The 15,245-nt window shown below is 43.3% G+C and overlaps 3 protein-coding genes across 3 annotated transcripts in view; all 3 read left to right on the top strand.

Moving 5' to 3' along the window:
• Positions 1-928: 928 nt before the first annotated feature.
• On the top strand, positions 929-9,913 carry LOC311051385 (uncharacterized protein; the record flags this gene model as incomplete). Its single annotated transcript, XM_084065949.1, has 4 exons — positions 929-942; positions 7,911-8,004; positions 9,167-9,478; positions 9,593-9,913. 4 exons carry the CDS (start codon positions 929-931, stop codon positions 9,911-9,913), a joined length of 741 nt encoding a protein of 246 aa, XP_083922075.1.
• A 269-nt stretch (positions 9,914-10,182) lies between these two features.
• LOC311052175 (heterogeneous nuclear ribonucleoprotein M-like) lies at positions 10,183-10,721 on the top strand. Its single transcript, XM_084066998.1, has 2 exons — positions 10,183-10,273; positions 10,439-10,721. Exons 1-2 carry the CDS (start codon positions 10,193-10,195, stop codon positions 10,604-10,606), a joined length of 249 nt encoding a protein of 82 aa, XP_083923124.1. The 5' UTR covers positions 10,183-10,192; the 3' UTR covers positions 10,607-10,721.
• Positions 10,722-12,937: 2,216 nt separating this feature from the next.
• insrb (insulin receptor b) overlaps positions 12,938-15,245 on the top strand; it is a 109,840-nt gene continuing 107,532 nt past the window's right edge. Inside the window, exon 1 of the mRNA XM_084065738.1 lies at positions 12,938-14,290. Within this exon, the coding sequence (XP_083921864.1) occupies positions 14,197-14,290 (94 nt within the window). The 5' untranslated portion in view covers positions 12,938-14,196. The remainder of the gene's footprint in view (positions 14,291-15,245) is intronic.

The raw sequence follows: 15,245 nt of genomic DNA on the forward strand, positions 1-15,245 counted from the left end.
GTTGTAAATTAAATAGCAAAAATAGCCCTCACTCATTGGGGTGCTGGGCCTCAGCGACTGTACAGTGCATGCCTGGCGGAGGAGGACAGAGGGGGTTATTGTGAAGTTCCTGGACTGAAGGAATCCTCTGAATCTTTATCCATCCTCTGATCTGTGCTCACAAGTTACACCATTACAGATTTCACATGAAGACAAGAAAATGGATTGAAAAGTGGAACTGTGCACAGTAAAATCTTGAGTGTTCATTTAACTCTGAGAGTATACAAATGTAACAAAATGTACCCAAAGTGTCCATTTGGTTCGATTTGCACGCTCTCAAAGCAAATGGAAAAATTGTGTGAGCGGGAGAGGACAACAGCGAAGGATAAAGCGGCACATATAGGGAGGGACAGACCCGTCCAACCACTGCTCACTGTCACACAGCTGCTATACAAAATCTGTTTTCGAAGGAGTGAGCTGCATTCATGGAAATGGGATGGCATGTGTGCAGGCACGTGTGCACGTTTACGTGCGAAAGGATGCAGCAAAACAACAGTGTCCTCATATTCCCAGTGTGAACGGACGTGTAGGAGACAGGCTTTGATGTTGTGCAGCACATACTGGCTTCCTGAAGCCATGCTGTTTAAAGTCACACTCCGTTCCCCTGAGTCTGCGCTGCTGCCTGGGACATTGCGCGACATTGACCCGACCTTGATTGTGCCCGCACTTGTACCGCCTCCTCTCTCTGTCTCTCTTTCTCTCTCCCCTTCCAATGTGTGGATAAGGCTGTTGATGACACATCCTCTCAGGAAGGGGTCTCAGGTCCAAGCTCCATGTCCGTCTGTCCCCAGTCCCTTATCATTGATAAAACTAATCCTTTAACCCTCCACATGCCCTTGTGGCCTCATGGACAGACCATCAGTGTGAGAACAAGAAGAGAGTAGAGAACATGAGGGGCCACAGGTCAGGGGCACTGTAAGGGGCAAAAGAGAAAACATGGAAAAAGGGGAAGAAAGGTGACGAAAATGTGGTCAAGAGAGGAGAAAGAGGTCATAAAAGCAGAGAGAGGGTGATTTAACTCTGATCAACTCTGATGAATTGACCCAAATCGACAGCCCTCAATTAACACTGAGATTTTTACTGTGGAAGAAGGGAAAAACAAGCAAAGAATAAGAGAGGGAGTGAGGATTTTCAACCTTGGAAGTGAAAAAAAAAAGAAACCTGTGCAGGGGATGAGAGTTTATGTGAGGGAAGTAAAGGGAGGGGGAGGTCTGGGTCAGCGAGGAAACCTTGACAGTCTAATCTGTCTGTTGATAAGTGTTGTGGCCCATGTGTGGGAAAACAAGGCTCTCTGGGATGTGAGTCTGACCCAGGGTTAAGTGTCACACACGCACGCACACGCACACACACACACACACACACACACACACACACACACACACACACACACACACACACACACACACACACACACACACACACACACACACACACACACACACACACACACACACACACGCTGGTACACATGCATGCACAATGCACATGCCTGTGCACACACACACAATGAGGCGGGGGTATAACAGTGATGGTCACTAAGTTCAGAGCCGAATTTCAGAGTTAAGGTCCATGATTCTGTGACAGAGCCAGAGTTCTGTCTGTCTGTGTGTCCACGTTTCTGTGTGTTTGTTTGTTCTGGATTAAAAACAGGCCCCTCTGATCCTCCGGACATCTCTGGGCTCAAAGAACAAAACAATTGCTCATTTTCAGCCTGGACCCAACTGAAGGGAGAAAAATTGAACGAGGGAATAACTCTCTACATGTTTGTTTGTTGTAGAGGGCTGTATTAGCTTGCTCTGCTAGATGAAGTAGCACCAATTAACTTTTCCGCCAATACATTACCTTTATTTACAGAATGGAATCTAAAGGAAAATTGCTGGCATTTTAAAGGTAGGGCAACTGATAAGGAACAGCTGATCAAGAGTTATAGGCCAAAACATGAAGTGGCCTGTTATAGCGCCACCATGAGGCTGATTTGAAACATTTGGCCTACTGGGAGTGGGAGTTTGACAGCGTTTTTATTCTTTACTCTTCATAGTTATGTCTGTCTATGAAGAGTAATTACCTAGGACCATAGGACTAAAAGAGGGCTGTTATAGTTGTGGATTATGGGTTGTGTGTTGTATGTGTGAGGGTCACTGTATGCATCAAAGGGCACATAACTACAATACTAAAAGTCAGCCATAATATTCCCTCCAGGGGGTTTAGCCCTCCTTTGTCAAAGGTTTTACCCTGATATTTCTCATCCTTGTCGGCCGTTTTCATCATCTTCCTTGCGACTTTGAGTTGAATTGTTTGACATACAGTAGATAGTCTGCTTAAACAGCCAATCTCAGATGAGTAAGGATCAGGGGAGGCAGGTGTGCACCAAAAAGTATTGAGGTAGAGAGCCCTGGAATGATAACATACATTCATGTGACTTCTCTCTCTCGCACGCGCACGCACGCACGCACGCACGCACGCACGCACGCACGCACGCACGCACGCGCACGCGCACACGCACACGCACACGCACACGCACACGCACACACACACACACACACACACACACACACACACACACACACACACACACACACACACACACACACACACACACACACACACACACACACAATACACCTGTTCGGGTAGATATGTTCCACTGTGGAGGGTGTGAGATTTATATTTGGTATTTCAAAGACACCTCATCAGATTTGCTTGTCAAAGATATAGTGCACACTTTTTGGCTCTGAGCAGATATGTTTTTCTGCAAACAAACATATCGAAACACAGAATTCCTTTAGTCACAGATTCTGTAGCCTACCCGTTTTCCTTTTTGACATTTCTGTGTTTGCCCCCAATTCATCTTTGCCATAACATGTCCATGTGAGAGAGGAATAAGTAGGATAGCTTTCCTCTCTCTTCCTAGCCTGCCCTTGCTTTTGTGTCTAGGCCAGGTAGGCCAAGGACTAAAAAAAAAAAGTCACCTATAATGACATGCCCAAAATAGGAATGCCAGGTTTAATGTAGTTAAAGGGACTTGAAGCACCCAGCCAATATGATTTCTCATCATGTCACAGCTGCAGTAATCGAAGATGAGTCTCGCCGGCTGCCTGGTGCCTCACATCCACATCCACACACATTTATTTTGCTTATGAAATTTGTTTTTGAAATGAGCTTAGAGCTGTGAATGTATTAGAAAGCTAAACTGTAAAATCCTGAGTGTTATTTCAACTCTTCAGAGAGTGGAAAAACTGACCCATTTATCTGTCAGAGATAAATGATCACTCAGTATTTTACAGTGTGCCTTCTCAGGGCACCTCGTTCAGTCAGAGCAGACACAGCGGCTCAGTACGTGAACAGCTAATGTTATCTACAGTTGGATTGATCATAATGAAACTTTGTATGCACTCTCCCGTATGCCAAGGAAGAAATTCTGGCCCATTTGTTTTTAACCCATTAAAACCGGGAAAGCATTATTTTAGAGATTTTGATTTTGCAGATCTTGAATATATATATATTTTTGAAGCGAACATTTTTCAAATCTTTTTTGATGGGGGTCCGTGACCAAATACATTTTTGTGGGTCTTTGACATGAAAAAGTTTGAGCGCCACTGATAGCAACGTATGTTTTTTTTCTTTTTTCTTATCGTATTAAGAAGACATTTTTAGAATCGGCCTCAGGTCTTAATGGGTTAATTGACCTCATGGTGGCGTTATAACAGCCAGTGTCACATTGTGCCCTAGAACACTGTCTTGGTCTGTAGGACATATACAAAAGGCAATGTACCCTGGATTACATACAAACATTGCTGGCCCATAATAACCTATACCTGGCCTGGAGGAGACCTGTGTTCCGAGGAGCACATTTTTCTAATTTATTTTATTACCATTATTTAAACAGGATAGTCACCATTGAGAATACAAATACTCTTTTTTGAGGGAAACCTGGCCATGGCAGGCATCAGCATAATTAAAAACTTTGATCACTCACAAGATCTTCAAAAACTTTAGCCAGTACCCATTTAATAAAGGGAGAACAAAGGCAGATTTCCATATTCTAGGAATTTCCTTTGTTTCCACAGTAAGATTAAAAAGTTAAGCAAGAGGGCCTGTTATAAAATCCACTGCCAATTTCAAGAAGTAAGAACCCAATAAGATCAGGTCCTGAGGGTTTTCTTGGGTCTAAAGCTTTTAGGGCTTTATGAACATACTGCACAGAGAATGGTAAGAAATTAACCCTATACTTAGTAACCTTGACCTCAGTTTGCTTGCTCTTTTTACTTCTCCTCTACTCCAAATCTCTTTGTCAAAAATAACCGATCTACAAGCCTTAGCTCACAACACGATGCAATGAGACATGGCTGCTATTTTCAGCAAATGTTCCCACCGGAATAGGGATGCTAGGGGTCAAGTGGTTAAAGGACTGACCAGTATGCACTGGAACGTCAGTACAAGGTTTCGCAGACGCAGACGCAGACGCAGACGCAGACGCGACGAGTCAAAGAAAGAGCCAGAAGATTTACAAGGGATATTGCCCTGTACGTCTCATTCCAAGGTACCCTCATGGATAGTTTCTGCTAGTCCAGAAGAAAACCATGTGTGTGTGTGTGTGTGTGTGTGTGTGTGTGTGTGTGTGTGTGTGTGTGTGTGTGTGTGTGTGTGTGTGTGTGTGTGTGTGTGTGTGTGTGTGTGTGTGTGTGTGCGTGTGCGTGTGCGTGCGCGCGCGCGTGCGCGTGTGCGTGTGTGTGCGTGTGCGTTAGGGGTGATGACGTGAAACAATACATGCTTTGATCTATGTTTGTGTGTCTGTATTAATAAGGACCTTTATGATGAATGCTTGTTTTCTCAATGGAGAGGTGATGTGTCCCCTGACCCCTGACCTCTCTCAGGCTGAGCAAGGTATTGGCTGGACTTCAGACCCCATATAGAAGCCCATAAAGCTGCAAGCTATATAGATTTCTGCAGGACAGCACATTTAGGGGAAAAAACAAGTATATTAGAGAAGGTAGATTGTGAAGTCATTAGGGAAGGGCAAACTCTGAAACTGGCACTGTGTCACCAGAGCATGCACCCTAATCTCTAACATATGATAAACTCTTTTTAACCCTGCTAGCTAGAGTTTGGATTATTATGAGACCTGGGAAACAATGTAGCCTGTATATGTTGATGTGTTGTAACACAAGCAACAGTTGAGGTTGGTTAAATGACATGTTATTATAATCCCAAAGCCCCTTCTGTGTAATTGGATCATATCAGAAACTGCACAGCCAGCCCAGGACATTCAAAATGTTGATGACCTGCATCTACATTCAGCACATTGTTGTAATGACTAATCAAATAATCAATAAATTGATCAACAGGTAATGTTCCAAATATATTTTTTGCAGTTGAATAACTGGTTTAGTGATGATGTGACAGTGTACTATTTACAGCTTAACAAAACACAGGTTTTTTGTGTACCCTGTAAACATTTGCAAGCATATGTTTGAGTTCAGATAAATTGTACTGAGCATCTACCATCATTTTGTACCTATATTTTACCATATCTAATCTAATTATTTACACAAAATAGATAGTCAATTATTTCTAAAACCACCTCATTTGACATTTGGAGTAAGTGAATGGTACAACATTTTTCATGCCACTTCTTGAATGAAATGTTTAGTACAAGAGAAAGTCAGACAAACTGCTAAGGTACTACACTATATCCCTGAACCCCATTAATGTTGATGGTTAATACAAAGTAATGAAGATGTCTTTTATTCATTCAAGCCCTCCTTTCTCACACAATATGTACTGCAGAGGAACTTGGACAGTGGTATTGGGAGAAGAGATGAGAGGACAGGAGAGGAGAGGAGGAGACGAGACGAGAGGGGATGAGACATGAGAGGAGCCTCAGACTGGCATCATGCACAATGACAATTGGTTTTGATGAAGATTCGACGGACACAAATTCTACACCTACTGTCTACTAGAAAAGATATGGGCCAAACACTTGAAAAATGAACAAACACTCGCACTTTAAGGGTGCAAAGATGTTTCTTTAAATGGAGCCCATCAGTGTGTGAGTGTTTGTTCATTTTCCTTAGTTTATTGTTATTTTTCGTTCAGCACCTGCCCGATACAGGGTTTGGACGTGCACGTCTTTCTTCTTTTTTCCAAACACTTCTTAGACCATCTGTTGTATTCACAACACATAAGATCTGCACATAAACAACTTAAGTACATTGGAGCTGATAATTCTAAAATGTCTATTCTATTCTATCCTATTCTATTCCATTCTCAGTTCTCACTTTTGGCAACAATGCTTCATTTTAAACCACCAGTATTCCTGTGAATGTTGACACATATCTTCCAGGCATGGCGTGCAGTTAAATGCCACCAGTGGAACTGGGTTATAATGAGGATGTTTGCTTGTGTACATTTTCAACTGTATTTCCTGGCTGTAGGGCTGAGGAAGTGTGTAATATTTACACTGCTCTAGGAGACAGTGTGTTTTGCCCGTAATCCTTATGTATAATAAACAGAATATTTCATGGTGAACTTTTTTTTAAATTCATTTGAAAGTCCTCCCTGAACAGGTTTGGGATGTTCCTGCTTTTAGGGTTTGACTAGTCTTGAGTAGCCAGACAACTATTCCACAATCTCTGAGTGCTATAAGACTGTATCATGATTTATTATGATTATTATTATTGCTATTACTATTGCATGTGAAAGTTACAGGAGTTCTTATTGTATGGTGTGTGATATGAAATGTAAGCTTACCATAATTACAGTAATCATTATCATGTCTTCCATCATATTCAAGGGCTTTTGGGGAAAAACGAAACCTACTCCAGTCACTTTCAGTTTTGCACAGCAGAGGGGAGGGGTGTGTGTCTGTGTCCCTGGCTGCAGCTTGGCTACTTGATATCCACAATGTTCAATTGAATATAGCCAGTGCAGTGGTGGAAAGTAACTAAGTACATTTACTCAAGTACTGTACTTAAGTACAATTTTGAGGTCCGTACTTTAACTTTACTGGAGTATTTTACATTAGGAACGTATAATATAAATGTGGTCCAGTCCGCAAGCGGTTGAAACATGGCTGTTAGATTGTTGTTAAATGTAATGCCTTCCTTTAGAATTGGTTTAATGGGCTAGATCTTTCCAATATCTTTGTTGTAGGGAATCCCCTTTTTGTTTGTGGATTTTCTGACTTTTGAGGTTGGAAAATACTTTTAGTGGTTCAAGAATCACCACGCTCTCTGGAATTTGTAAGTGTCTGGTGATGAGGATTGTGAGATCTGAAAATGTGTATATTATTGAAAGCTAAAATTCAAGGCCTTACAAATGAGTGTTTGATTGTGCATGATCCTCAATTATTCAAAAATACTCAACTGCCAATTGAAGTGTTCCATCTCTCAATGTCTAGCTCTTTTTGTGTGATGTGTTTTAGAGTGGCTTATGGTGGTTTAGTAGTAGTGAGGAAAGTATTTTGTAGTGCAGCGATACTTTTAATATACTTGTGGGGTTAAGGGTATTTAAGTATTTATGGCGTTTATTTATTGTACGATGATCTGTTTATGTTATGCTAGATTTAGAATGCACCCCTTTGAATGGTATAGTCCAGGCTGGCTCATTAGCTCAGCTGAGCATAAAGTCTGCCCCTTGCCAGTTGACTTGTCTGTTGAGAAGAGCTACAGGTGGCCTTGTACTGCTTGTATTTCTATGGTGAATAAATACACCTTCTGGTTGCAACTTACTACATGGCTCTGTACTGATTCCAGCCGCTTATACGGTCCTCCTCACAGTACACAAAAACATTGAACAGAGAATCCGAAACATAAACTCTGGTAGTTCATGACAACATACCTGTTAACTCTGGACTTCTCTATCCTTTACAGTGTTGTTGTGTTTAGGACTGAGGAGCTGATGAAGAAAGCTGTGGAGAAGGTCAACAAACATAACTGCAATGGACGTCCTTTGAAAGTCAAAGAGGTAGACTAAGCCATGGGTCATAATGAGCTATGAAACTACCGTGGAATGTGAATTTGGACTACTGTAAAAAACTGGAGTGAGAATTCCACTAAATTATTTTCCCATGTGCCACAGGACCCTGATGGTATCATTGCTCAGAGGGAACTGCACAAGGCCCAGGGAGGAGGAGGTGGTGGACCCGCTGGAGGCCATGGCGGTATGGGTGGAGGCATGGGGGGTGGCATGGGAGGTATGGAACGTCTGGGGGGCATTAACATGGATTGGATGGGTGGTGGCATGAACATGGACCGCATGGGCGGCGGCATGAACATGGGCCCTGGACCTGGTGGCCCAATGGTCAATATCCCTCCCAGCCTGATGAACAACCCCAACATTCCCAACGAGATCATCAATGGACGTCCTTTGAAAGTCAAAGAGGTAGACTAAGCCATGGGTCATAATGAGCTATGAAACTACCGTGGAATGTGAATTTGGACTACTGTTAAAAACTGGAGTGAGAATTCCACTAAATTCTTTTCCCATGTGCCACAGGACCCTGATCGTATCATTGCTCAGAGGGAAGTGCACAAGGCCCAGGGAGGAGGAGGTGGTGGACCCGCTGGAGGCCATGGCGGCATGGGGGGTATGGGTGGAGGCATGGGGGGTGGCATGGGATGTATGGAACGTCTGGGGGGCATTAACATGGATTGGATGGGTGGTGGCATGAACATGGACCGCATGGGCGGCGGCATGAACATGGGCCCTGGACCTGGTGGCCCAATGGTCAATATCCCTCCCAGCCTGATGAACAACCCCAACAATCCCAACGAGATCATCAATGGACGTCCTTTGAAAGTCAAAGAGGTAGACTAAGCCATAGGTCATAATGAGCTATGAAACTACCGTGGAATGTGAATTGAGTCTTCGTGGCTAATGTGAGGGGCCCTATATTTTAAAATGTGGATTATTATTTAATATAAAATATATTATTTTATATACAAAATGTTCACATTTTCATCTACGCTTTATGTTCCAGCTTTAAGCCTTGCTTGTAATGTGAACATCTAACTAACCAGACCTGTCTGGCCTATTGTTTATAGCTGGACTACAAAGTGGGCTGGAAGAAACTGAACGAGGTGTTCAGCATGGCATTTCCACTAAATTCTTTTCCCATGTGCCACAGGACCCTGATGGTATCATTGCTCAGAGGGAAGTGCACAAGGCCCAGGGAGGAGGAGGTGGTGGACCCGCTGGAGGCCATGGCGGCATGGGGGGTATGGGTGGAGGCATGGGGGGTGGCATGGGAGGTATGGAACGTCTGGGGGGCATTAACATGGATTGGATGGGTGGTGGCATGAACATGGACCGCATGGGCGGCGGCATGAACATGGGCCCTGGACCTGGTGGCCCAATGGTCAATATCCCTCCCAGCCTGATGAACAACCCCAACAATCCCAACGAGATCATCAATGGACGTCCTTTGAAAGTCAAAGAGGTAGACTAAGCCATGGGTCATAATGAGCTATGAAACTACCGTGGAATGTGAATTTGGACTACTGTTAAAAACTGGAGTGAGAATTCCACTAAATTCTTTTCCCATGTGCCACAGGACCCTGATGGTATCATTGCTCAGAGGGAAGTGCACAAGGCCCAGGGAGGAGGAGGTGGTGGACCCGCTGGAGGCCATGGCGGCATGGGGGGTATGGGTGGAGGCATGGGGGGTGGCATGGGAGGTATGGAACGTCTGGGGGGCATTAACATGGATTGGATGGGTGGTGGCATGAACATGGACGGCATGGGCGGTGGCATGAACATGGGCCCTGGACCTGGTGGCCCAATGGTCAATATCCCTCCCAGCCTGATGAACAACCCCAACAATCCCAACGAGATCATCAATGGACGTCCTTTGAAAGTCAAAGAGGTAGACTAAGCCATGGGTCATAATGAGCTATGAAACTACCGTGGAATGTGAATTTGGACTACTGTTAAAAACTGGAGTGAGAATTCCACTAAATTCTTTTCCCATGTGCCACAGGACCCTGATGGTATCATTGCTCAGAGGGAAGTGCACAAGGCCCAGGGAGGAGGAGGTGGTGGACCCGCTGGAGGCCATGGCGGCATGGGGGGTATGGGTGGAGGCATGGGGGGTGGCATGGGAGGTATGGAAGGTATGGAATGGTTGGGGATGGTCAATATCCTTCCCAGCCTGATGAACAACCCCAACATTCCCAACGAGATCATCCATGGCCTGCTGGCTGGCAAGATCGGCAGCACAGTCTTCGTGGCTAATGTGAGGGGCCCTATATTTTAAAATGTGGATTATTATTTAATATAAAATATATTATTTTATATACAAAATGTTCACATTTTCATCTACGCTTTATGTTCCAGCTTTAAGCCTTGCTTGTAATGTGAACATCTAACTAACCAGACCTGTCTGGCCTATTGTTTATAGCTGGACTACAAAGTGGGCTGGAAGAAACTGAATGAGGTGTTCAGCATGGCAGGCATGGTGGTGAGGACGGACATCCTAGAGCTGGGAGATGGGAGGAGCAGAGGCATGGGTACAGTCACCTTCGACATGCCCATCGAAGCGGTCCAGGCTGTCTGTATCCTTTTTTGAAAATGTAATATAGTGGTGGTCATGTTAAGTGACTCTTAAGATGCAAGCTAGGTCACCTCATCGGTCAGTTGCAGAACTTGTTGATTTTAACTTGACCCATTAAAACCGGAACGCATCTGTGTAACCACTTTAACCATTATTTTATACTTTGTCTATTGAAAAATAGTCAAAGTATAAGATAGTGGTTAAAAATGTAAATGAGAGATGCTTTCCCGGTCTTAATGGGTTAAGCATTGTGCTTAGTCAAATACTATTCAGCAGCAGTTCTATATGACAATTCAGTGTACAATGCGTTACACACTGATGCACAACAGCCCTTCCTGATTCGCTCGGTAGTGGTCCACTGCTCTTTTACTCTCAAAGTTCACTAGAAAATTGTTCGCATCACAGATTTGCTTGAATCTGACAAGAGCCTCCGCGGTTTTGATTGAAGAAGAAAACATTCGTTTGACATTGATAGCATGGATAGCATTCATCACTGGATGAATGGTTTATAGTGGGACCTTTTTGAAATGTCTTTTGTGCGTTTCCTTAACTTCTTGTTCTTAGCCATGTTCAATGGTCAGCTGCTGTTCAACAGGGCCATGCATGTTAAACTGGTAAGTTGCTTAAGCCTATACTATATGTACCGTTTTAAGCTATGTTTAAAACAAATGACATGATCTGAGCATTATTTGAATACTTAGTTTTGTCATTTTCAGGATGAGAGACTAGCTGATCTTCCCCGTAAGTAAAAAAAAAACTACATCAGGATCAAAATCATAGAGACTCATTGCCATGACTGACGAAGCTGAAATGTGTTATTCTACTCCCTAATGTTCTCTCTTCCAGGTGGCCTGAGTGGTATTGGTCTGGGCCTGGGGCCTGGAGGCCAGCCCATTGATGCTACACAATGGGATGGTGGTGGAGGCGCAGCAGGCATGGGCAACATGGGCCCTGGTTTTGCTGTATTGTATAGCACTTTGCATAACATTCTTATGCATTGTTGCATAAATAATAAAGCTTAATAGTGGTAGTAGTTTCTGTTTGCTTTTGTTAATACTTAGTCCATACACTCTTCAGGCATGGACAATTTTGGCGGGATGAACAACATGGACAACCGTTTCGGACCCTCTGGAATAGGCAGAGTAAATGGTAAGAAGAAGGCACATAACGTATTCTACAGCGAGCGTGGAACATTTTCACGTTTTGCTGATCTCTTCTAATGGTTTAATCTCTTGCATTGTCAGAGATGGACCCTGGAATTGGTGGTGCTTTTGACATGGAGTTTGGTCGAAACGAAATGGGCATGTCTCGCAATAATTTTGGATAGTCCTTTTGAGACACACAGAGATATCACATATTCGGCTAGCCTGTTCTGTTATTAAATTATTTCATTGTAGAAAATGTATTTAAACATTGAGAAAAGACTATGCTAGACACTACCTTAGCAAACAATCACAGAATTAGTAACATTTTGGTGGAACATTGCATGCCAATTAGTTCAATTAAGGTGCATCATCCCACTATTAGGCTCACAAGCCTTGTCAAGACCAAAGAAGGAATGGTGGGGGCTGTAACATTCCCTGTATTTAAGGTAGAAATCTGGTGGGAGTGTTTAGTTTAATTAACCAATATTACTCCAAAATACATTAATAATAATAATATAATTACATGTTATACTTCGGTCAGTTGAGACCAATCCCAACATTAGCAATATTGCTTTATGTATCTATTTTTGTAAGCAGTTGCCTGTGAAAAACTACTATAAGGCATTGGTTCTCAAAGTGGGGTACGGAGACCCCCAGGAGGGGGGTTCCAGGGGGTCCCCAGCACAATTTGTTAATATAGCATCACAATCATTTGAACCCCTTTTATCAATATTTTATACGTTGGCTATTCAAAAATAGCCGATGTACAAGCTCACAGCGCGTCACTTCGTGCCACGCTGCGAGCTTGTACATCTGCCATTTTTGAAAATGTGTGAAAAATATTTGGAAACTTTTGAATAATGTTGAATTTTTTTAAAACACAAATCTTCTCTTCTGGGGACTGGGGGTCCCTGGCACAAAACATTTTCAGATGGGTGTCCGCGGCCAAATATATATATATATCAATTTAGGGGTCCTTGGCACGAAAACGTTTGAGAAAACGTTATAAGGTACCATAACAGAAGAACTCATGGTTTTCTACAGTAGCCTATACACTATACACAGTATAGCGCAGACAGTCCAGTCCAGGTCCGTGTTTATGTCGGCTGTTAGAAGCGATCCAGCCCGTGTTTTCCAGCAGCCCGCCGTGTGCCCCAGCAGCAGCTGACTGGCAGGACTTGTTTACTGGTGGAGAGACTCACACAGAAGAGACAGAGAAAAGGGGGGAACCTGAGGCAGAGGTACCGCTTAACGGGGATCCAACTTTTACACTTGACCGTCTTTTTTTAAAGTATTTTACGGTGGTTTACCTCATCGTTTTGATCGTCGTATGGACGGAGGGAATACTCACTTTTATTCCACCGCCAACGACACTGAAACCTCATTTGTTTTGGATTAGCCAGCTAGCTGTTTTTCTCTCTCTCTCTCCCTCTCCAGCTAATCTGCGAAAAGAACGAACGGACGGCGTGGTGGAGTTTTCTCACTTCAGAGCAACGTGCTTGTGAATGCGGTCGCTTTTTATTCGTACGGTGGTGGAAAAAACAAGGAGTACTGTTTGCATCAGATCAGGTCCTCCTTCTCTCTGATCTGTGTGTGTTTTCCGTTTCTGGGTGTTCATCATCATACGTTCGCGGCGTGGTGGTCAGCGGGGGTGAAGGAGTTCAGAGGAAGGTCGTAGGGAAAAGCGATCGCTGCACGTTTTTCCTGCACGCATCCTATACAGGAGTTCCTGGGATGTGTTCCTGTTCCTATGTGTCTTTGTGCGTCTTAAAAAGGTGAGCTTCTCACCAGGAAGACACGAGAAACAAGTGGAGTACAAGAGAGACCTGTGGACTAAACTAGCACAAACCCACGCAACTCTGATCGTTATTGTCTCCGATCGCCGCCTTGCCGATATTTAGAGGTTCGGCAAAAACAAAGTGAACGAATAGAAGACATTCTTCTATATCCAGTCCACTTCCAGGGAATTGATTGATTGGATCATTGCTTGTGTTGGAATGAGAACCCTGGGGAGTGGATCGTCATCGGGGAGCTCCTCACTGGGCTGACGGTGTGGGATATTATTATTTTTGTCGGATTCATTGGAAACACTACACCAAACAGATGAAAGTGAACTACCGCATACATTTATGGAAGATGAAGCTTTTTATTCGCACGTGTGTTGCTAGAACCCAAGATCACGTTATTTAGTGGTCTGCATTTTTTTCTTCTTCTGGGATTCTCATATAAATCAGAAAGTTGGCTTGGAAGATATTTCTAAAATTATAATACAACCACGTTAGACCCCCCGGCCCTTTTTTAGGGGGGGAAACCCGGAATACGCTGGCTAAGATTGGACATTATATTTTAAATACCAAAGTTTTGTTTTGTACTTTTGTACTGATATTTCAATACATTTGAAATTAACTTTGCCCCATTTTTTTGGATCAACTTCAAAAAGAGAACACCCCCAAAGTCAAAATGAGGCGGTGGACGATAAAGATGCAAACACAAAGTGTGTTTTTTGTTTTCTGCGTCTTCTTTGTATTCCAGTGTGGACTAATAACTGGAGAAAGTAAGTTTAGTTGTTTTTATTCCTTACCCTGTGCAATGTTTGTCACTGAATGTTTACCATGCCACATAGCATCCAACTTGCATTTCATTAGGTTACGTACTTGGAAAGACGCAATTTGTCTTTTGCATGGGAATATTTACAAATGGAGATACATGATGCACCTTAGTTGATTTACTCCCTTCCATTATTCATTTAATAGAAGATAAATTAATTGATAATAAAATATTAAATTTCTTCCTCTAAACTTGTAGCTTTGAAGCTGATGTGAGGATTTTAGTTGTATGGGAAATTCACAAATTCTCTCGACATGCCCTTACTGGGTCTTGGCAGAAAAAGCCAAATAGATATCTAAACAAATGTAAATAAGGTTTCTACTGGGTCTAGGCAGAAAAAAGCCAATGAAATATCTTACGAAAAAAAGGTTTCTACTGGGTCTAGAGTTGAACGAGCTGATAGTTGTTTTCACATGGCTGAGTGTGTGTGTGTGTGTGTGTGTGTGTGTGTGTGTGTGTGTGTGTGTGTGTGTGTGTATTGATATCTCCTTGTAGAGTTATTATTATAGCCAAGCTCAGCCCCGCCCCCTCTCTTAAAGCTATATTATTGAGGCCTGTCGCGGATGCCTTCAGCCCCAGGGCCAGATTAGTCGTCGGGACTGGACGAGGGTGGTCTCTGCTGCAGCGGATCTAAACTGGGAGCTGCAGGATTCATTCTGCCTGGCGCCTGTGAGCAGCAGCTAGGCCTCTGATGCAGTGTTGCCATGTTCTGTGATAGAAACAAGCAGCCAGGTCTATGAAAACAAGCCCAAAAGAAGCACTTGGAGCACTTTAAACCTATATTACGTTGTTGGCTATTTCAAAATAGCAGATATACTAGTTCTCAACGCGTCGCACACGTTGTGAGCTTGTAGATATGCTATTTTCAAACATCCTAACAACACAAATGCTCCCTGGCACAA

The sequence above is a fragment of the Gymnoscopelus microlampas genome, assembly GCF_963454915.1.
Source record: "Gymnoscopelus microlampas genome assembly, chromosome: 9".
Classification (NCBI taxonomy): domain Eukaryota; kingdom Metazoa; phylum Chordata; class Actinopteri; order Myctophiformes; family Myctophidae; genus Gymnoscopelus; species Gymnoscopelus microlampas.

Excerpts from the sequence above, each read along its gene's own strand:
- LOC311052175 (XM_084066998.1), top strand. The coding sequence starts at position 10,193 with ATGAACAACCCCAACATTCCCAACGAGATCATCCATGGCCTGCTGGCT. Across the intron at positions 10,274-10,438 it reads GCACAGTCTTCGTGGCTAAT|CTGGACTACAAAGTGGGCTG; the intron begins GTGAGGGGCCCT and ends TATTGTTTATAG.